At 36.3% G+C, this 22704-nt stretch overlaps 1 protein-coding gene across 3 annotated transcripts in view; it reads right to left on the reverse strand.

Annotated features, from left to right (window-relative positions):
* The window catches only part of LOC121324161 (SH3 and PX domain-containing protein 2B-like), a 46915-nt gene that overhangs the window by 6914 nt on the left and 17297 nt on the right, over window positions 1–22704 (reverse strand). The window contains exons 3-9 of one of the 3 annotated variants that reach the window (XM_041265700.1): window positions 21472–21547; window positions 13134–13210; window positions 8663–8754; window positions 3815–3840; window positions 2839–2874; window positions 1197–1331; window positions 647–748 (exon numbers count right to left, since the gene is read on the reverse strand). In XM_041265700.1, the coding sequence (XP_041121634.1) occupies window positions 647–748; window positions 1197–1331; window positions 2839–2874; window positions 3815–3840; window positions 8663–8754; window positions 13134–13210; window positions 21472–21547 (544 nt within the window). The other 2 variants (XM_041265701.1, XM_041265702.1) reach the window with 2 other exon arrangements.

The raw sequence follows: 22704 nt of genomic DNA on the forward strand, positions 1-22704 counted from the left end.
GACACAACAATGCACTCTCCACCTTGCCCACAGCCAGTGATGAACAGATCTCCTAACGTTCGTCGACGGCCCATGTGCCTCGGTAAAGACCAATATTTCCGAGTGACTAACAGCATGTGGGAAGCAGGAAGTAAGTAAACAGGAAGTAGGGAGCTCATTAACATTGGCAGTGTAAGCTTGATGAAGCACCAAGCCCATGTGGAAACTATAATGCAGTATTTTCCGTTATTTTGCTTCAGTACTCATCTGGCCTTACTGCACATTCAAAACAGTTTACTCAAACAATGTAAATGGGGCAGACTTGTAGAAATGATTAGGCCTATCGTATTTATTATGAATAATAACATTATTATATAACAAAAGGCAACAGACCTTTATCACTACTTATTCTAAGACTTGGAGAACAGCTGGAATTTATTTGCTCATTTTGCCGCATCATGTAACCTCCCTGGATTATTAAAATCATGGATAGGTGTTTGACGAAATCCAGGGTGATTCCTTAGAGTTGTAATATGCTCCATACAAATCAAATTGTGGCTTATTCTGATGGGGTATCTGTGATTACATTGCCCCATTAGACACCTGTCTAGACCCTTGTCTTAATTGGTAATGAATGCAAGACAGGAAACATATTTCTGGCTATTACCTTCGTCAGCTGGCATTGAAAAATCATCTGGATCATCCTGAGCCTCAAGACATGTAGCTGGGACCCAGCCCTGCTCGTCATCTGAGCTCACAAACCACCACCCTGGAAAGAAAGGGCAGCAAACTTCACATAGAATTTCACACTGGGGTATGTACAGCATTATGCCCCATTGCTTGTTCAATGCGTTCAGGGCTCAATTCAGTTTATTTCTTGCTAGAAAAAGGTATTTTAGAAAAATACAAATTCATTTAATAAACACACCATTTTAATTGATTCGTGGTTGATAATCCAAACACATGTATTCACTTTAGTTTGTTGTGTTTATTTGTAAAATGCTTTTCTAATCCGCCATTAACTGAATTGGGCCCTTTGTTTACAAAATTAAATGTCATAACATTGCCAGCATTTAGATGCAAAGAAAATCATTCCAGTACGGTATACACAAACCCTCCTTATAATAGACCATGTCATACATGCATGGAAAACTTGTATTACAGGTAATGTATGATCTTGACACACCTTCAGAATAAGCAGAATCCAGTTCCCTTACCAGACTCATTCTTCTCTATCACTTCCACCACCTGTCCAACACACAGACTGACTTCTGAGCTCTCTTGCTTCTCATAGTCAGTCACAGCCACATACTGATCTAAAAGAAGGGGGTCTCCAGCAGTAAAATCGCCCGCTGTAAAACAAAGCACGATGGGGTTAATAATTTTGAACTTCACTTAGAATGCTGGTCTATCTCATCGTGATCACCAAGTGGCACGTATCAAAAAATAAAATAGGTTGGGGGAAAATGTAAAGATGATAATTAGGGTGTGATGGCAGAAAAAGAGGCCCATAAAGCTTGGAGGTATTTAGGATCGAACGAGTACCAGGGTATGTACATTGATTTCATATGTTCACCAGAGAGGGCTCTACATACGGTAAAGAGAAGTAAGGTTGCGACTCCCTTCAGCTCAAGGAATTATTTAGGACAGTACCAGAATGTCTAACAGTGATAGCAAACTGGTGACATCACCATTAAAATGTTACCACTATGGAAATATAATAAAAGACCAATTCTTGACCATAGTAAACTACCACAAATCACAAAAGCAAACAAACATTTGTTTTAGGTGGCTCTTTAATATAAGGCTTGATTAGCGAAAAGGTTATTTGTTTTCAATTTTTTTTTGCTTTTTTATATTTCTTTATAACGATCAAAATATCTACATTTTAAAAATTGCATGTACAGCTAAAGTTCCACATTAAATTGCCCGACATCCATTCACTGTATTTCTATACATCTTGGTACTGTTTGCAATTTAACAATACGTTTGAAAAAAAAGATGACCAATAAGCTCAAATAACAAAATATATATATATATATATATATATATATATATATATATATATATATATATATATATATATATATATATATATATATATGAAATCCGACAGTAAACCTATCTTTATATAAGAACAAACAGTTCATCTAAACCACGCTGTTGCCACACGATGCAGCGAGATCACCAGGTAGGAATGTCACTGCGTGTAACGGTGCAATTCCAAATAGAAACTGTCTGCCCTTTTAAAATGGAAAGGTACGTCCGCTGAAGCGCATGTTGCTTTAAAAGGTCTTTCTTTTTTTAAATATAATGTAACACCAACAACATCCAGAAGGCGCAAATATGAATTGTTTAGTATTACTTTTATACAGCACAACTGGAAGTTTTATTTAAAAAGTTTTAAAAGAAAATCTACGCTAGAATGTCCTTTCAGAAAGTGAAAAAGTGAAGCTATGCCTCTCCCATTAAATTTAAAAGCCATTAGCAATTACATCATGCAACACTGATATGATATTACGTATAGGGGATGAGATTGTATCTTCAAAAAATGCGTATGTTTCCAAAGGCCAAAGGTTATGGAAGTGATTATTTTTTTTTTTTTTTTTTAAATGGACAAGATTTTATTTAATTCTCTTACCAAAAGAGTGCATTATCGACACTGGCCATGCATAAAACCACACCAAAGTGAATGAGCATAGAGCGGACCATGGCTACTCCCCAATTAGCAGAATTGACTTTTGGGGGTTTTGTTTGGTGCTGGATTGATCCTCACAGGCCGAATCAGACCAAATAAGCGAGAATTGTTACGCAGAGACAGTGAAACGAGAGCAGTGCCAAGCAAGTGTCTCTTACTACCTCTCTTTAGGATAGATGTTGCTCTCTTGACAAGCCCTGATGAAGGAAAATGAAGGAAAGCAAGTGTAAGGAATAATGACAATGACAGAGCAAACTGGAGATGATTAGATAAAGAAAATAAATGATCCAACAAAAGGCTGCAACAAGGATGTTAAATAAAATTGTGTTTTTTTTTAATGCAATTATTTACATGTTGGTGGTTCATTATTAACATTGTCATATTCATAAAGATTCTTAATGAACTTCATTAAGCTGATAATATAATAAACGACTTGCTGGTTATGCCATACCGTATATCTGGTTCCTCTGTGACTGTTCTTCACTTGTTATTACTGTTACTGATTTAATGCTAACAGATTTTTGTTTTGCAAAATGAAAACTACATGTGCTAGGATACCATACGGGAGCAAAAACCCATCTCAGTAGCCAGATGGCGCTTTTGTCTTTGGAAGAAAGAAAACAAATCTGACTAATAAAATCTTTTTAGAAGTTACTGCCAGTAGAGAGAATGGCTTCAATTTAGCAAAGTGTTGCAATTTCTCTAAGGCTTGGAAGATCGGTGAAAAAAAGAAGGAATCAGAGTTTGTGTTTGTTTTTTAAATGGGATGTACAGTCCAATTGTCAAATGCATGCTCTTTATTTTGAGTATCTCAGCCTGGAAGCTCAAGGGGGGCATTACAACTGCTCAGCCCATCAGTACTACAGAAGCTTTAGCATAAGCTTCCTGGAGTGTGAAACTGTCTGGGTGTTTTTTTTTTGTTTGTTTGTTTTTTTGACATCAGGAAGTCTACCATTTTATGTGCTTTGCTATGAGTATGCTCATTTTATTGCCTGTGTATCTTTGCAAACGGTTCACTTATAATGCATGACAATTTAAAGAATGACAGATTGAAGACACTTATTATCTTGAGTTCAAAGAGGGCCTGGGGGTGGGTGATTGTAAGTGGGTGAAACGCAGGTTTTAAAACTGCCTTACCAGACTTCTTCTTTCCAATTGGTTCCCTGTAAATAAAAAAAAAAAAAAAAAAAAGGTTAAATTGATTACTTCCATACTGTCTTATGAAGAAAGGGCCATCCAAAGAGATTTGCCCACTTGCCACGTGACGTATAAATCTCCACCTGTTTGATGGACTGGTATCAAGAGTAGCCTTTTAGCCCCACAGACTTCATGTTATGGAGTGTATGGTTTTCTTGTATTATGTTTATTGTATTCCCAATTAAGCTACATACCTGTAATGACTGTAATGAGGGAATATGATTAATGGCTTAGATCCCAGAGGTTTTCCTTGAAAGCTGTAAGAGACTTTTACGAGTCTAGCATTCAAAAGGGATCTGAGATAGTACTCTAGTGATTTTATGATGCCACTTTCAACCGTTCACAGTTTATTTCACCACTAATTTGAAACAACTGGGTAGGATAAGTGGTAAGCCTGTTAAACGGGCAATAAGATTTTACATCTTTTCCAAATGACTGCGCTTTTTTTGGCATTTTAAATTGGGTAAAAGAGACACGCAAAATGAGCTCTAAAATGAAAATAAGATGGTAAACAAAACCGCCATTTCAAACCGGATAGGCTCTCAACAGTGATGGCTCTGTCTGAAGATTTGCAGATCATGTGGGCGGCAGATACTCTACAAAGCTGATCATGTAGGCTTCCCTCTGCATGGAACAGAGCTCTGAAGCTCACTTCAAATTTGGCCAGATACTCTTGTTTCTTTTTCGCTATTAAATTCTTGGCCTAATCACATAAGCTTTGCTATGACAACCTTGTTACTACCATTTCACTCATAACAAATAGAACCCTGCAGGAAAGTACTGTAAACTGAAAGCAGCTCTAACCATCTCTTGGGAATGCAACGTGGCAAAGTAAGTGAGGGTTGCTTTAATTTTGTTAGAAGCCTATATAGGGCAATGGAAAAATACACTATATCAATACACCAGGGCCATGGTTTTAAATTCAGCCCAGGCTCCAATGCGAGTACTCAGATCTGATGGCTGCAAAAGACCTCAAGTAAAATTAAACTTAAACACACGAGCCAAGTCTCCCATGTTGGAGAACAGCCCCAGGATTAAGAGATGGTGGAAAATGTAAAAAAACACATATGCACTCTTCTTCTTAATTATCGATGGGACATGAAATTCCATGCAAATCTGGCTTGACTAAAGCAACCTAGCAGACATCCTCTAATGTATTTTCAATTCATCCCATAACGTGATATAAAACTAAAATCTGTCTTGTCAAGCAAACCTCAACATCTGTAATTGTACGACAAAAAAAAAAAAGGAAAAACTTGGCCGAATATGCTTCTACTCAAAAGGTATGGAATAGCGCTTACCATACTGAATTCCAGAAACCTAACAATGCTTTGCGATGGAATCAAATTTACAACAATAAACTTGCTGGCATGATTGTAGGTTGTGAAAGGGTTTCCTGACCCTCTTTTTGAAAGAGGATTTCAAGTTCATCGTTATGACCCGTTCACCTCTCTGCTTTGCAGATGTGCAGCAATGTATATCCAGATGTATTAAAAGATAATGAACTAAGTGCCCTGTGCTTGAAATCTGTACACACCACCTTAACTAGACCCACGTATTCCACCACATATGTGCAAAGCAACAGTAAGCCTAGATGAGTCCAGGTAACCCGTTCCTTACTGAAGAGCCTAAACCAGTGGTCAGATTTTAACACAATTGACATGGTAGTTCGAATTGTCAGGCATTGGGAATCTTGCATACTACTTGTATTTGGACATTCAACAAATACCTAATATTGAAGCACAACATCCACAAAATAAGTTGCTTCAGGTGGGTTCTTAAAATTAGTGACTCCAGCTGTTTATTTTGGATGTGGATAAAGTACAATGGTAAACTTCCACATAAGCACAACTGAATTATGTTAATCAGGCTCACAGTTATATTATCCATACTTCTTTAAACCACACTGAAAACGAAAGAATTTACTTTTTTGTCACGATCCAGACTTCACATTCATATTTTTATATATATATATATATATATATATATATATATATATATATATATATATATATATGATATATATATAGACATTTTTTATCAAATAACACCTTACCAATGTAGTAGTGTACATAGTTATAAAACCAAGATGTTTGAAGTGCATAACCTCTATCTGTATGATGACACTACACGCCAATAAATGGACGGTGTTAGCTTCTGGATAAACACAAATGAAACTTACTTTGTATTATAATGACTTCTCTCTCAGATAGATATTTGGCATATCATTTATACTATACAGCTGGTGCCGATACTTGTACAGCAGGCCAGTAAAACACAGCCCTATCTCTATCTATAAAGTGAAAAGTCATGGAATTTAAAATCATAAATGTGAAACCTGCTATGTTCTGTTGGTTATTTGTTTTTTTTTTCTCTCATTAAAGTATGCAATACTATTTTTGTATGAACATTTTCTGGACTATTTTCCTCAAACTTCTCAGCAGAAGGATACCTGATGAATCATTACAAGTTCAAGGTAAATCTAGGTTTTAAAGAATATTTTTTTAAATAGCTATAGTGCCCTCTCAAGGAAGGTTCTACCACATGGTTCATGGTTCAACGGTTCAAATGAACAGGCACTATTGCTTAATCAAATGCAATTTCACACGTTCTGCTTAGAAACGCAGTATATAAACAAAAATATAACACTTGACTATGCTAGAGGTGACTAAAAAGCAGTCCATACTTTAAATAACCCAAGAAAATATGAATCATTAAAACTAACACAGCTGCACTGCATCGCCATGGTGATTGTAGCACGCAGGTGCAATGCAGCAATGTATTTTATTATTATTATACAGGGCTCTGCTTTCTTTCAGAGAGCTGCTAATTTAATTCTCCAGCGTATGGAGTCTGACATCACTGCCAGCACAACAGGTTTATATGCGGCAATATTTCACTCTTTTAAATTGCAAAATGGAACCTGGCAAGATGTCAACTTACAATGGCTAAAATTAATGGAAAGCTATAATCCAATTATTATAAGGAAAACCAAGGTCGTTCTATTATTATTCTACCTTTAAAGCAATGGCAGATAGTGTAAATCCTTGGCACAATCTTCCTATACTCTCCACCTACAGAAATCATTTAGCATAAGACAACAGGAGACATTAACAACCCCAGCTGAGCATCATGTCATACTTTACTCTGTGGTATACAATATCTCTTCTCAACAAATACAGACACAAGTCTAAACAAATTGTACTGAATTAAACAAGGATGGAAATACTATACACAAATTGTACTGAATTAACCAATGATGGAAATACTATACACAAATTAATTCTTTCTAAAAGGGGATATTATAAAATGGATGTGCTTTAACACATTTCATATTGACACTAAGTTGCAAACGTAAATAATTTCTGTCTGATGACAGTTGTTAATTAAAGGGATGTTGTTTGGTTAAATAAAGATGTGCCATACGTATTAACTATTCCAGCAAAGACAGCTACTGAAAAGATTTTTGAAAATAGATTTTGGGCAAATTATGTGAAAATATTATGAAACATTGCCTTTTAAAGTCAGGAATATACAAAATAACGCCATCATAAAAATATACATTTTAAAGGCACTGTATATTAAACATACTATTGATGTTCTAACTGTAGTATTACACTACCAGGTATGTAACGTAACTTTGACTGTTTTATAATACTTTGACAAGTTAGGACGCAAGTTTAAAAAAAAAAAAGAAGTGATTGTTCAGAGTTCTGTGGTCTGTTGAATCAGGCAATATCTGGCCCTGGACCCTGTCATGAATCTTTGAAAAACCAACACAGTACATTATAATACATGATTGCTGCATAGCTGGACCGACTTGTGAACGTCAGCCTTGAACTGGTGAGCTGTGTCTGCTGGGGTTTCCACAAGAAGCCATTTATAAAGTTGCACAGTGAGAACAGACTGTTATTTGTTAATCCCCTCGTCTGAAGAAAGTTTTTTAAGAAGACCTAGTTCACTCAGTTTAATGACCAAACCACTAAACATGAAATCACTCGGAAAAATAAATAAATAAATAAATAAATAAATCAACAGGCTTATTTTGTACTTTTATGCTGGCTCATACTCTTTATGATTTATTTGTGATTTATTTGTAAAGGTTTTCTACAGGAAATGAATGTGTTTTTTAACTTAAGTGTTGCTCTCAACTTCTATACCACTGTAGTGTTTGAAGCTGCTCTTAAGGGAGAATGTCCTCATTAAACACCATAAGTACTTCAATTGATTACCTACACATAGCAGTCTAACTGAATTATCTTAACAGAGATCGATATTAATACCGCTGCCCTAAAATGTATAAAAGTGTGGTTCTGTGACCTCTTTCCACTGTATTATAAAAAGACAATAGTTAAATCCAACATTTCTGTCAGAGATTTCAACCAGACCTTGAAAAGCTGGGTTAACTTGTTATACATGCTGTACTTTTAAGGATGAAATGTCCTGGTTGGTATTATTAGGGATCTTTTTTTAGCATCCTATGAAGAAAGAATATTGAAGTAGTACTGGCACTGTATCACACTACATTGTCTGATTTTTCAAAAACACAGCAACAAACGATACCACTTCCAGGATTCAGATCTATTCATCATACATAAAACTGCTCTACCAATCTGGATCAATCAGGGATAAGTCATCAATGTATCTGAACCTTTTGTAATAAGTAGGTAGAAACCATACCATGCAAATGACACACACACACACACACACACACACACACACACACACAAAGTACTTTGACTCAGATCACATCATTGCTTAATATAGGACGTGCTTAAATAAACATACTCTTTGGGGGGATTGATGTCTTCAGGTCTGGTCTCAAAGAACTGGCGAACCTCTTCACACTGAGAGATGTAACCTGGCAACTGGATGAGAGCCTGAAGAAGGGAAAAGGTTAAAGCCGCACAATTCTAACGATTCCAATGCAACAGCAGGTTTTCCTATGGTGTTCCGCTAATATTGCTTTTAGTTTGTCTTGATGAATTACAATGGTACACAGCGATTACACAGGATTAATAAAAGGGACTACAACTCAGCAGGAAGGCAGGACGATACGCATGACTTGCGCTGATATTTACTAAAATCTTTACTGCTACTGCAGTTTGCTTGACAACAAGCCTTTTTTTTTTTTTTTTTAATTAACATTTCAAATCAACCCACATGGTTTCTATTATTGATTACCAGCAAAGCAGAGCAGACGTTTCCTTTTCAAAATCTAATTTTTAAAAGGTCATCCAATGTTAATGTTGTTGGAGGAAGTAGCTCATAGGGCAGTGGGTGGATGCATTTTAGTAGCACCTATTTAAAATATGTACGAAGTTAACAAATTACAAAATTCATTTGTGCAGGCTTCTAAAGTATTTACAAGTATTTAAAAACAAAAACACAAGTCACTAGGGGATAGATAGATAGCTCTTTTACAAAACAACAAAAAAAAAACATAACACCCGCGATTGATTTTTTCCTTTGAGTTATTTTCACCAAACATTTCACAATAATAGGGAACATACTGTAACAGGCTGCTCAATTGACCCTTCATGTGAGGCTTGTTTATTATTTATGTTTAAAAAAAAGAAAAGCTTCAAAGCTAGTTTAGTTAGAAGCTGCAGTGATTCTGAAGGATTCAAAGCGTCACAAAAACAAAGTATTAAAGTCTGTAAAACAGGACAAATTCAGAGCAGATTGTGTTCTGTATTATGCTGACCTAAACCAGGCACAATGCTCCAATGTTTATTGGATAATTAAAGCTTTTACTTGATGTTTAGGAGCTGTGGGAAAATGCCACAGTCACTGTGAATGTCGTTCCTCTTCAAACTCTAAAAACTGCCCAATTAAGAAATGCGATTTAAAATAAAACAAAAATGTTACAATGAATGCATTTCAGTCTACCTACTGTGCCTTCTTGTTTTAGACTAAAAATATAGTCTAAAACAATATCGTGATCTGTTCAGTGACCTCACTTGAAAAATGATCAGGCATTCCCCATGTGGTCATTTAAGATAAACTTTAGCGTTTTGTGAAAACAAAGCATAACCTTTAAAGCTTGCCATTCAAGGCACCTGCTAAAAATATGATCAGTAAGTGTAACGCTGCAGAGCCACCCTCGTCTACATGACTCACAGATTCAGTTCCTCATGGCAACAGTGTTGTGTGAACATATATTAATAATCATAATAATAATACTATCAAGCAAAAGGCAATACAGTTCTTTGCACATAGGGTTCCTTTTTCTGGGGGAATCAGGCCCCAGTGACTTTCAAAGACCTCTCTCGATTTAAAAAATAAAAATAAAAATAAACAGCTGAGGATATGATGTTAAAATCCAAGATTGATTTCTATAGTGCTAGACAACTTCAGGTTATATCACTTTCCAGAAATAGAATTTATGCAAGGTCGGCTCCTTGAGAGTTGAAGGCAGAGGACAAGCATTAATGAAAATTGACTTTATTTGTGTATCTTACAAGAAATAGCATCAACCTAACTGTGCAAGTGGAGTACAAACAGACAACACAGAATACAAACAAGCCCAAATGACTGGACTCCAGAGTTTAGTTTACCCTTTTAACAGCCAGCCACAACACTCCCCCCTTTAACTATTGGCTCAGGAAAGAGGAATTACATCACTGTACCCTTCTGTATATTAGGAAATAACCTAACTTACATGATCATTATCTAACCAGTTTCATTATTGTTTTGTTTTAGTTTGTTTTATATCATTATGTATCTTTTATTAAATAATTGAATTCAAGAACACAGATATAAACTGGAAAGTCCTAAGTTCAACCAAGGATAAGCAGTATAAACCACTGCAGCTGGGCATTCTGACAGCTTATCATGAAGTTTGGAGTTATTCAAAAGAAATACAAGCCTAGCTTAAACAAATATTACCTCGAGACTGTTAGCCAGCATCCACTATTAACTTCTATTATCATTTTATATTAACATTTACTGTGTTTACACTTGAAAAATCTTCAATAGTCTATGCAGTATTGTTGTAGTGCAGACATAATTTTTTCTTGTTACGGAATTATTTGCATCGTTTTTCTATCATCCTCCATCTCTCTTCCTAGCCCCACACACTAAAACAAATAGGTTATCCACTTAGATCACAGTCCCTTCAATGTGACGTTGTGTATCATTGGTTTTGAATTTGGTTTTTGAAACTGAAAGGTGTTTGGTGGTCCCAACCAGACTACCAGTGGACAGCAAGTCAGTGGGGGTGGAAAAACCAAGATGTCAATGGTAAGCAGCTGGTTTTGGATATTTATTTCATATAATAAAGTCAGTTTTGCTTTTGTATGTGCTTCAAGGAGCCCACAGCTTTGAAAACTGATCATATGCCAGCTGTTCCCTGCTAGTGCTATTTGCTTGCAGGTTCAAAAGTAGTTCCTTGTCAGATGCCAACAAATGCAACACCCAGGTGGCACCCTAGGGTGAGACAGAGTCAGGAAATAACTGTGCAATGAGACAGCCAATATGCAACCAGTGAACATCTATTATGAACTGGATTCATGTTGAAGGAAGCAGAAAAGCTGACCTCCCCTCCCCTCCCCTCCCCTCCCCAGATCTTACATGGTGCATCACAACCTGATCGTTAAATCAAAGCCTTTGGCTGGGGGAGTTCAAAGAGCCAGCAAGGGAAACACATTAACCTCAGACTGAATGCTTTTAATTCCACACTATTAACTCAAGCCAGGGGTGGAGAATGTAAGGAGCATTAGTGAAGATCAAGGGTGTAATAAAATCCAGTGGCCAGTGACATAAGTGGCCAACAATGAACTCCTTTAACTCACTGCACTGCCACTGCAAAACTAAGCTAATATTCACAAGAATGTCGACATATCACACAACATGTAAAATAACAATAACTTGAGTACAAACCATGTTGCCATTAGAACATGGCATTAGCCAGACAGAAATATATTTATTTTATTTCATTTTAACATTTACTTATCTTTTAAAACAGAACCACACAGATTAATTTTTTTAAATCCTAATATATAAACCTATTCTTTGATTAATCCAACTAATCAGAAGCCAGAATTCATGAATACAGTAAGGAGGTCACTGTTGCAGACTAGCTGAAGAATTTATCTTAATGGTGGCCCATACCAGAATATATCAGAATATAACAGCTATTACGACGCAGCTACTGAAATAAAAAAAAAGCTCTTAATACCTAATTGTACAGTTTGTTTTTCCATTTTAAATCATGTGTGACAAAGAATACAAGGGTTGTTTTTGCAGATGGGTTAGGGAAACGTTTTTCCTGTCTGTGTTCCTCTAATCCATCAGTGACACTCAGATGAGTTGGTTTAGGAATGCCCAACCCTTTTTAAAATTCCTGTATTCCAGCCGAGTCCCTGTGGGTCAACAGACCACAATGCAGCTCACCCCCAACAAAACCTCCTGTTTCTCTCAGTAGAAAATAATATAAACAAGAACCGAGATCTTTAAGAGCAGCACAGGAAAAATGCCTGAGGTTCACTGTTTTTACAAGTGTGGAAGAACACATGTTAGACACTACCTTTAAATCTCTGCGAGCCAAGAAAAACAAGGCATATTGTTTTACTGGTATATACAGTACGACATTGAATCATTAAACACAATGCTGTTTGGTGTGCTGACCAGTGCTGTCTCAGCATTTCAAAGCACTGGCACAGTCAAATGACTGTGAACCTAAGAAATCTGGACAACTTTCTTACTCAATAGCTAGCAGATCATCGAGAGCCTATAAGACTTATCATGAAAAATCTGTTTTTTATTAGCAGTATCGGCTATATTATTTATCCTGCCATCAACATGGTATTAAATCCTAGTTTACCTTATTAGGCTATAAAACAGTTTTACACAATTTTTTGGCTCCAGTTGCACTTCACAGCTTAGTCATTAAATCTGTTTTCTTTATTTTGCTTGTGCTACACACATACATACGTATGTCTCATCTAGTATGCTTCCTTTTCACTATTCAGAGAGAGGGGCAGCTAACCCAATATTGTCAAATGTTATTTTCAGGCGATATTCTATACTGCCATGCAAGTGTACCTTTAATGCCTGGTGGTAGCAGGCATCAATCTAGAAGCAAGTACATATGTAGTGGTTTCTGAATTGTTGCCTAGCTACACTTGGGACTGACCAGCCTCTATGCCAAGTCTATCAAAGAGACTTGTACTACAGTTGAGAACATAATTCATCTTTATTAGGAATCTATGACAATTCAAATCAAAAAGCAGCTTTGACTCTCTTTTCAACTCACCCCACAGTATTCATCAATTGGCCTCAGACGTTTAATTGCAACATCCCTGATATGACTTCTTCGGAAAAGTATTTTACCTAAAACAAAACAACAAAAACATTACAAAATGAAAACTTTTTTTTTTCTTCTTTTTTTTTTACTTAAATGGTTTGTTTTCCAAAATACAATGGATTAAGGTTGTTTTTTGCATGCCAACATGTTGAATCATTTTTGGCACAAAACAACTGGAACAAAGAAGGCCCATTGCAACAATTCTGAAAAGTAATTACATTCATGTTACGCAAGGAGGAATGACTGCACTCTGTTGCATAATATGTATTTCAACTCAATTTTAAATTATTTTTATTTACAAGCCTGAAGTTGTATATAACATTTACCACTGCACCCAATACTGTAAATCAATAGCACTGCGTTGGTTCAATTGATTTAAACAGCAGGGTATTTTAATACTGCCGTAATCTGAATTATTCCAAGAATCAAACTGAAGTTATTTAATGAAAACCAACATCCCTATTAATAATAATAATAATAATAATAATAATAATAATAATAATAATTAATAATAATAATAATAATATCTATTTGTATATAGTGCCTTTCATACTGGACCACCATCACAAGGACTTTAAGAATAATAATAGTGCCTGTGGGTTTAGTTCAAGACCCTTGTCTTTAAACATCGGTAAAATGTCAGTTGAATTAAATTTTGGAAAAACGTTATACTTTTATATATGAGTAAGCCCTAAAAACCTGTTTCTGAAGATACACTCAGTTTCTAATTCACTTATCTGTAAAGTGCTTACGGTACAACCAAAACAGAATGCTCATAAAATGAAAACACACTATTGATGTAAATCAGAGTGATTAATGAGCAAAAGGAGAAATGGTTTTAACAGCGAAGGTCAACTGGTCTAATCAAAACTGCAACAGCTTAATAAATGTATACCGTAATTTCAATTTACCACGTTATTGCTTGAGATTTCACCTGACATCCAAACAATAAGCTGCTGTCATACAGTAGATCAGCTTTGACTGCTTCCTTTTAAATAACAAATACAGCTTTCAATTTCAGTACAAGAGCAGATCAACCAGACCTTTCATTCAGTTGGCATCTGAGTTGAAATGGTCTAAAATGTGTTTAATGGATTTATGACAGGGGACTTGGATTTCCAGCAATATGAGACGCTGCAGTAGTAAAGCAATGTTAGATTTGAGTCTCATTCACCATTATTTAACCCAGTTACTTTAATAATCGCAATGCCTAATGACATCACTGTTTAAAATGATCTGGCCTAAAACCCTTATTACACTGACATGCTACCAAAGGCCACCCTGCTCATGGCGCATTGCTCAAGTGTAAACAGGTGCAGCTGGTCAGTGTTGACGGTTTCTGTGATTTGCAGCACTTTAGCTGCTTGTCACAACAGATTGTTGTTTTGATCTGTCATGACTGGCTTGATCAAAGTTGTGCTACCCAGTGGTGGTTTGATACAAACTATGCCAATCCAGGAATGCCTAAGAAACCCAGTCTTGATAAAGTTATTTCAGCCACTGCGCTGAAGGATAGCCAGTTGTATAGGCACCTACTATCATGCCCGCTGTGAAACGAATGTGCTTCTCCATTACAGGTATCTTGTGCAGATTAAATAGGCCTTCATTCCCTAATTATCTGTCCAGCCCATGTAGATTGAAGGTTGAAAAGATAAAAATAATTAATAAGACTAATGGATTAAATCGGCAGACCGTTGATTGAATTTATGAAGAATGTACTGCATTAGAAAGGCTAAAGAGAGTGCACACCATCTAATTGCTTTAATAATGGAACATATGACTTTGTAATAAAGGACTTGTCAGTACATTGTAAGTGGTTGTATTGGACATGCTTTTGAAAATCACTTATCCTCTCAGAGCTCCAAATACATTGTCATGGAAATAATAACCCTGTATGTGCCACTAACCCCCAAGACCTTTACATATCCCTGTCTTCTATTCATTTCCTGCAAGGGCCGAGGGGGAGACAGTTCTCAAATACTCACTCCTCCCTAATCCTGCTAAATCACTGGATTCTAGAACATATACTTGAGGTGGGTATGACTATCAAAATTCAATCTATTGTTTTTTGTTTGTTTGTTTTTATTGCTAATGGTTTTTATTGAAGAACGGGAAAAGTTATGGAAATTAATTCAACGCTGGGCTACCAGTTTGAAATTACTAAAAGGGCACCATGTATTTTTCATGGCAGATACATGGTTCCAGAACCCATGCTTTAACACGCATTTAATTATTTTTTAATTATGAAAGCACAACCTGCAAGAATCCTGGGGTTTCAATAACAGAAATGCAGCTGTTGTATTGTTTACAGACATAACCAAGAATCTTTGGCTCGGCTCTTTTGGTATTAGTTCATTCTCCTCATTAATAGACCCAATCATTTACATGCACTTCCTGCATCTAGTGTTTTACAGCTCCTTTTAATCCAAATGTCTATGTGGGAAAAGACCCTGCAGACTTTGCTTCCAGCATTCATTTCCTTCATTTCCTGAAGTCTCCACTGCTGTGCTGATTCAGCCAGATTGGCTAACCATGGGAAAAACAAAGGAGTGACCAACAGGCTGCTGGCACTATTTTCCATCAACAGAGATAATGAAGAAATACTTTCCGATAAAATTTTACAACTGGTACTTTAAACAAAAACAAACATATAAAGCAGATAAATGCTACTTTCACATTTTCAGAAATGTATGTGCGGAATCCTAACCTTGGAAATCTGTGCTTTTTTTGGTAAATCTAGAGTTCTGTGATATTTGTACAGTTACAGCTTCAAGCACTCAACAAAACTGCAGCTAAATTACTTGGACTTAATTTCATACGAGTCAGCTTTCGTAAACCTGAAATTGAGCCTGCTACTACACTCTCTGACATTGGGAACGAGGCTTGCCAACACTGCACACACAGTGGAGTTATCTAAAGTCATGCTCTGCACCAAGCAGCTTGCAGATCTAGTAAATCATAGGACCCTTAAGATCAGTTCAAACGAACGCTCCTGCTGGGGGAAAAAAAAAAACACCTTTGTTTCTCTTCTGCATTTGACAGATGTATGGGAGTACAGCTAAATAATTTTGGGACACAAACATATTTTTATTAAATCAAACATGACATAAGGATGAACCTTGTCACTTTGTAGTTTTAACAGGAACACTTTCAAAACTAGAAAGAAAAGCTATAGAAGCATGGCAAAATTTAGAATGCCTTTAAAATCAATAATAATGTATCTGCTAGATTATCACATGAAAGAATTAAGGAATGCCCATACCAAGCTTCAAAACCCAAAATGTGAGTATAACATGTCATGGACATTCAGAACTTGCAGTTGCAATTTAAAAATTAAGATATCAATTTGTGTATTTATTTGGCGCAATGACTCTATTCTTTGTTAATTCTCAAGGGACATCCTGACTTGATTAATAAGGGTTAGAGTTGAAAAGTTCATACACCCCTAACCATCTCATCCTGTAAAGACAGCCATCCTAAATCCTCAACATCCTTGCTGCAGCCTTGTCTATTTTAATGAAGGCCAAGTCCTTAAGAGTAGCTACACGTTCGTAGGGATATAGTAATACAAATGTATTAACGGTAGCCTTCCCACAGGCAGGTTAAGAGTAGTTACAGTACTAATCGCAATTGTAGCGCCACACAAGTAAAGCGTTTGATTTCATAGCTGTGCAGTTCACAAGCAAATAAATAATGTCACTTTCCATTTTGTTTGGCAGCTACACAAGCATCCCAACTTCAAACATACTGCCTTGTAAATGTCCACTTCTGGTACATACTGTAGCCCTTGGCAATCTACCAGTCATGGATTGACAGTGTGCTAAACAGTCTGTGCTAATGTGTTGCAGTGACTTTCCACTGGATAAGGTCTCTTCCATCATTACATGGAAAGTGCTCTTACAGTAAATGCTCAATACCCGTATGTCAAAGCAAGGGCATGATATAGTGATATAGGAGCATTTAGATAACTGCTGGCTGTGTTCCATCATTGCAGTTAGTTTTGACTATTTACAGTAAAGGAAAGAGAAAAGGAGTATATCAATTTTACACAAGTATATTTTTCTATATTTACTTGGGACAGAACAAATGGAGTACCGCATTGGCTTCCCATGTTCCCAATTTTTTATTAACCATAAGCCTTTCTGGGGGATTAATTAACAAGACCACCATGGGGTGAACTGAAATGACTTACTCTTCTTTCAACCAATGCCAAATCCAAAGCAGTTTTTAAGAGTTTAAATTTGGATTTGGGCCAGATGCCCACCTCCTACGTCTTGCTCAATTCCCAAGGTAGATTGAGTTACTTAAAGCCACAATACAGTAAGGTGACCAGCTAGGCACACGATAACAAACAAATAAATAAAATACTCCAACTTAAAGGTTGTTATTGCACAGTTCTCTCTCTCTCTCTCTCTCTCTCTCTCTCTCTCTCTCTTCTCTCTCTCTCTTCTCTCTCTCTCTCTCTCTCTCTCTCTCTCTCTCTCTCTCTCTCTCTCTCTCTCTCTCTCTCTCTCTCTCTCTCTCTCTCTCTATATATATATATATACACACACACACACACACACACATCCATCTGTTATCACTTAGTTCAGCGGACTGTTTACAAAGTTGGCCGATGAATGCCTGAACAAAATAGGCTGGAAGACTTAACAAGGGTCAGAAAGAGGAAATATGGAAACGGTTTATAATTAGAGTTTCTTGGTTAAACTGCTGACTGGCTGCTGAGTCATTATTTTATGGTCTCTCGTCAAACTGAGCAGTACTATGGTATAAACCTGTCAGGCAGCAATTACAGGGATAATGAAAACACTGGACTGAAATCAAGGAGACCCCAAAGAAGTGTTTCACTCCTGCATACAAACAAACATTTAAGCATTTAGACCAGCAATTTAATGCTTTTAAAAAAGGTAGAAAAGTTATTGAACAAGCAATAAAGATGCACATATTACCATGACTGCAAGAAAGCTCTAACTTATTTAGATATTGTTCTGACTGAGTTTGGCATTGCAATAATAACCATTTCATTTTAGACAAGTAGAAATAGGTAAAAGCACACAATGTGTTGCAGTTTATTGTGTCATTCAGGATGGCATAGCGAAGCATTTTCCACACATACCAGTCTCTTCTTGAAGATTAGATTAACAATCTCTGTCTGGGCTGAGGTTAAGCATAAAACTAGAATATACCCCTGTTTAGTCATTTAAAAGAAACAGTTTATCTTAAACCCAAGTCATTCCATTTGAGTTAACTATTTTTATAGCCACATATCACAGCACCATTACATTTAAAAGAGGAAATTTAAAATGGCTCCAAGCTTGCCTGTTAGCTTAGCGGTGAGGTTAAACCTCACTCTTACAGACTTTAAAGATGTAATAAAATTCCCCCATGAAGACAAATGGATTAGTCTAGCCAGATTTGAAAGGACATAGTTCCCCCACTCCAGACATACACAATATTCAATAGGAAGATTGGTAAAAACTGGAATGTGATACTGAGTTGAGCAAAATGCAGCTAAAAGGATAGAATCAATAGGCAGCTGGGGGTATTGCTTTAACATGTACTGTTTAGCCACTTTTAATAGAGCTGGCAATGGAGATTTCTCAAAATGTGCTTTTCCTTGTTGAACTCACTGGTGTTTCAATAGGAGCAGCAGTGTCAAGTGTATACCCTGTTCACAGGCTTTTGGTTTAAAACAGACTCTAATAGATCTTTAATCATAATGAAAGCATGCAGATAGCAGCTGCAGAACCCAAACATCAATATAACTTGACAGGCGTAAAAAGCATTTATAACTGTCTGAAGTATTTTTATTTTTGTATTATTAAAACTTATTTTTACTGATTTGATGAAATTGAAGTATGAGATACAGAAGTCATATTAACCGCTCACACACTGTCTCTTTAGAAAGTCTGCCAACAGCATAAACTATTAAACGTCCACTAGTTTCAAGAGAGAATGCAAATTTACTGACACAAGGCACTGCTAGGGAACTCTATAGTCCCGGGTGATGTAGTGGGCAGGCTTTCAGTCCTGGGACCTGGTTCTGATCTGCCCAAGGCATTGAACGGAGAGAGTCCTGGCAGCCGACTAGGTCTCAGCAATCACTGTTGCAAATGAAATGTAAAGTGACTGGACAGCAGCATCTGTTTAAACGTATGCTGCAGTTCTGACTTCCACTCGCTCTAAGGAAATCTACATTAAAAGGTAACAAAGAGAACAATTCTAAAGTAAAAAAAATCTAAAGTGACAATGCAAACAATGAAAATGAAAAGTTACTACATACTGAATGGTTAATTGTTTTGAAGTCATGAATACAGCATATAGTTTTCAAGAAAACATGGGGTTAAATGAGTTTTAAGCCATGAACCACACGTAATAATATAAAAGATATATGATCAAATGCTTTGCATACAGCCACTCCTGAGTCTTGAACATTCTACATAAAGTTTCAACCCTCAGGAATTGCTTGAAATCTTTGTGTGCAGACAAATGTCTGCTCCAACAACTTTCCCAGAAGATATTTTTACTGATACATGGTTCATTTCTTAATTTCACTGTGGGAGGTAGGTGGTCAGCGATGAACGAACTGTACTTACTGTAAACCACACTTTAAAAGAGCAAACGCTCACAGAGAACTGCTTTTCATTGTTGACAATTTAGGAATGAAAATGTTTTCACACCGGGCATCCTAACATACTGTCTGCAGGACTTCTGATTAAGTACCACAGATTTAATCCCAGCATTTTTTTTTTTTTAATCCTTCCTTTGCAACAACCCTAGCAGTCACTGTTTCATACCACTGAAGAACTAGTTAACTAGTTAATATACCTCTTTTACTGCCAGAGATGAAGCAGCAACTGTGATAGGTGGATACAGAGTCTTGACAAACATGCATTTGGAACATGACATACAGAATATTGGTATCTGCCAGACTTTTACTAGGGCGACAACTGTGGTTGCTGGCAAAACAATGCTATAAAAAAATAACAAGATAGGAAAATGAGGATTCACTGGAGTGTAGGGCTGTACAGGGCTGTAGTATTTGACTATATCCCATTATTTAAATCAAAAAGCTAATGGCAGTAAAGAGCTTTGTACTTCTTGTACTTTGCACTGCTTCAAAACACAGTATAAGCATAAGCACGCAAATGGAGCTCAGTCTTGCAACTTTATTTTGACCCAGAATGTGTAGAAAAACTTAAGATACAGAAAAAAAAAGAAAAATTTCACATTTAATGTAAAAAAAATTTAAAAAATGAAACATGGCCTGCTTAAACATTTTTTAAAAACAAATAAAATAAAAATAATTAAAAACCAGAAAGATCATATGAAAAAAAAAAAAAAGTCCACGTGGTTCTCCGCTCAAATAAAGAAAATGTTAAATAAATACAGCAGAGATCTGGAGCAGTCTCCCACTCTCCCTCCCTCTACATTTTCTGATTAACTCCAGACCTTCACAATACTGGGAGTTCTGATTCATATAGAAACATCACATGTCTAACCAGGGAGAGGGGGGCCAGGCGCGGCTCTGAAAAACAACATGGTCTTACACTTTTTACAGCTATCTCAACTAAAAAAGGTTTTAGGAATACATTTATTGAATACTAGCACGTTTTTAGTGCAGGCTCTGAGCTTGACAGCTGGTAACATGTTGCAATAAGCATAATTACCTACTGACCTACAATACAAGGGCAAATAAGTACTCTGCCACATATCCAAAAGTTTTTTTTTGTTTGTTTTGTTTTTTTTTAAAGTAGCATTGGACGACTGAAAGTTACATGAAACCCTAACCTTCCAAAATAAAGACTTTGTCAGAGACTCATTATAGAGAACACTGAACCGTCAAGAAGACGTGAGCCTTCGTTAGGTTGGTTTACAGCAGGCTACAAAAACGTAGGGCATGTCATGACAAATTTCTAAGAAATATATGATAGGTGAATTCAAGGCAGTACATTATTTCAATATAACATCAGTCTCATACAATGTTGTTAGTTCTGGTTGCCCTGTGAATGCCCCAGCAACAGCAATCATCGGAGTAGCCACACCCACCGCATTGGCGAACGTTGTTTTACAGACAACCCGTAATTTTTTATAAAAATATTTGTAAACATAATTTATTAAAAATATACCGCATTTTTATATATATATATATATATATATATATATATATATATATATATATATATATATATATATATATATATATATATATATATATAACAAAGTGGTGCACAACTATCTGTTTATATGCTGCTTTTGTTTTTAAACAATAAAAAGGGGGGGTTACCTGGGAGAAAGGGAATAATCCTTTGCTTTGGGTCCTTCTGACCTCCTTCTACAGGGAACTTATCCAGAAGCTCCATCTAAAAAGAATAATATTAAACAAGATTACACACTGAAAGCACATGAAGAAACACCACTGGTTGTGAGGCAAACTGTAATTAAACATGCCCTAACCAAGTAGAAGAGGCTTACATATGTGCAAATGATTATTTATAAGACTATGTAGTGTACTGAAATGTGGTTCTTTAAAATGGGTTTAAAATGCATCTCTGACATATTTGTGCAGAACGTAAGGACTAAGCTGATGTTATACCTGCCCTGAAGCTTCCAGGAGTTTGAAATGAAATCCATATTGTGTGCATTTTCCTTACATATTAAATCAAAAGCAGTTTGCATTAGCTGATTTGGTGTATATTTAATAACCATTTGTTTCCAAGCAATCCGAGGTATACTCACCCCCCCCCCCAGTCGCAGTTCACATCACAGTTTAAATATTAAAAGGAGTAAATAGTCTCAAATGGCATTTGAACATCAATCACCTTGTTACAGGAGTGTCGACAGAGTCCTGTTAAGTCCATTATTTTGACAAACTGAACATCAGAAAAACTATATGAAATCTATCTGCATTTCTCATATGTACTTTTCTAATACCTTGGACTCATAATATATGCAGGACACATTCCAAGCAAGAGCTAAAACACTGTAGGTATTGGTTTCAAAGGCAAACTAAGAGACCATCTGTTTTTTATCCCCTCAGTGCTTCCATCTGGCACTTTTTACTAAGTGAATCTTGCTCTTTGCATTTGATTACATCCACTACAATCTACAACACTTCCAGAAACAACAGCACACTATTATAATGTTTTAGAGCCTAAATGCTTACAGCTGAAGGACCTTCCAAGGAAAATAATGTAAGAACCTTCTGCAACCTTTGCAGTAGTTTCTTATTAACAGACTCAAGGGCAGCTCTCAGATTAATTTCATATGCTGGATCAGCTGCTCAACAAACTGCACAAGAAAAAATCAAAAGAGGATCCTATTCGAAGACATAATGAAAATATTTCACCCATAATCTGATCCTGTGATTCATAGAACACACTGATACCAACTGTTTATGCTTAAAACATTGGCAGTGCTTGTTTTGTCACCCCACCCCCCGGGACAATTTTGTTTTGAAAGCAATCACTTTATAAAAATGGTTATTATTATTATCGAATATCATTTAGAAATGTGATGA

Source organism: Polyodon spathula, chromosome 12, assembly GCF_017654505.1.
Source record: "Polyodon spathula isolate WHYD16114869_AA chromosome 12, ASM1765450v1, whole genome shotgun sequence".
NCBI lineage: Eukaryota > Metazoa > Chordata > Actinopteri > Acipenseriformes > Polyodontidae > Polyodon > Polyodon spathula.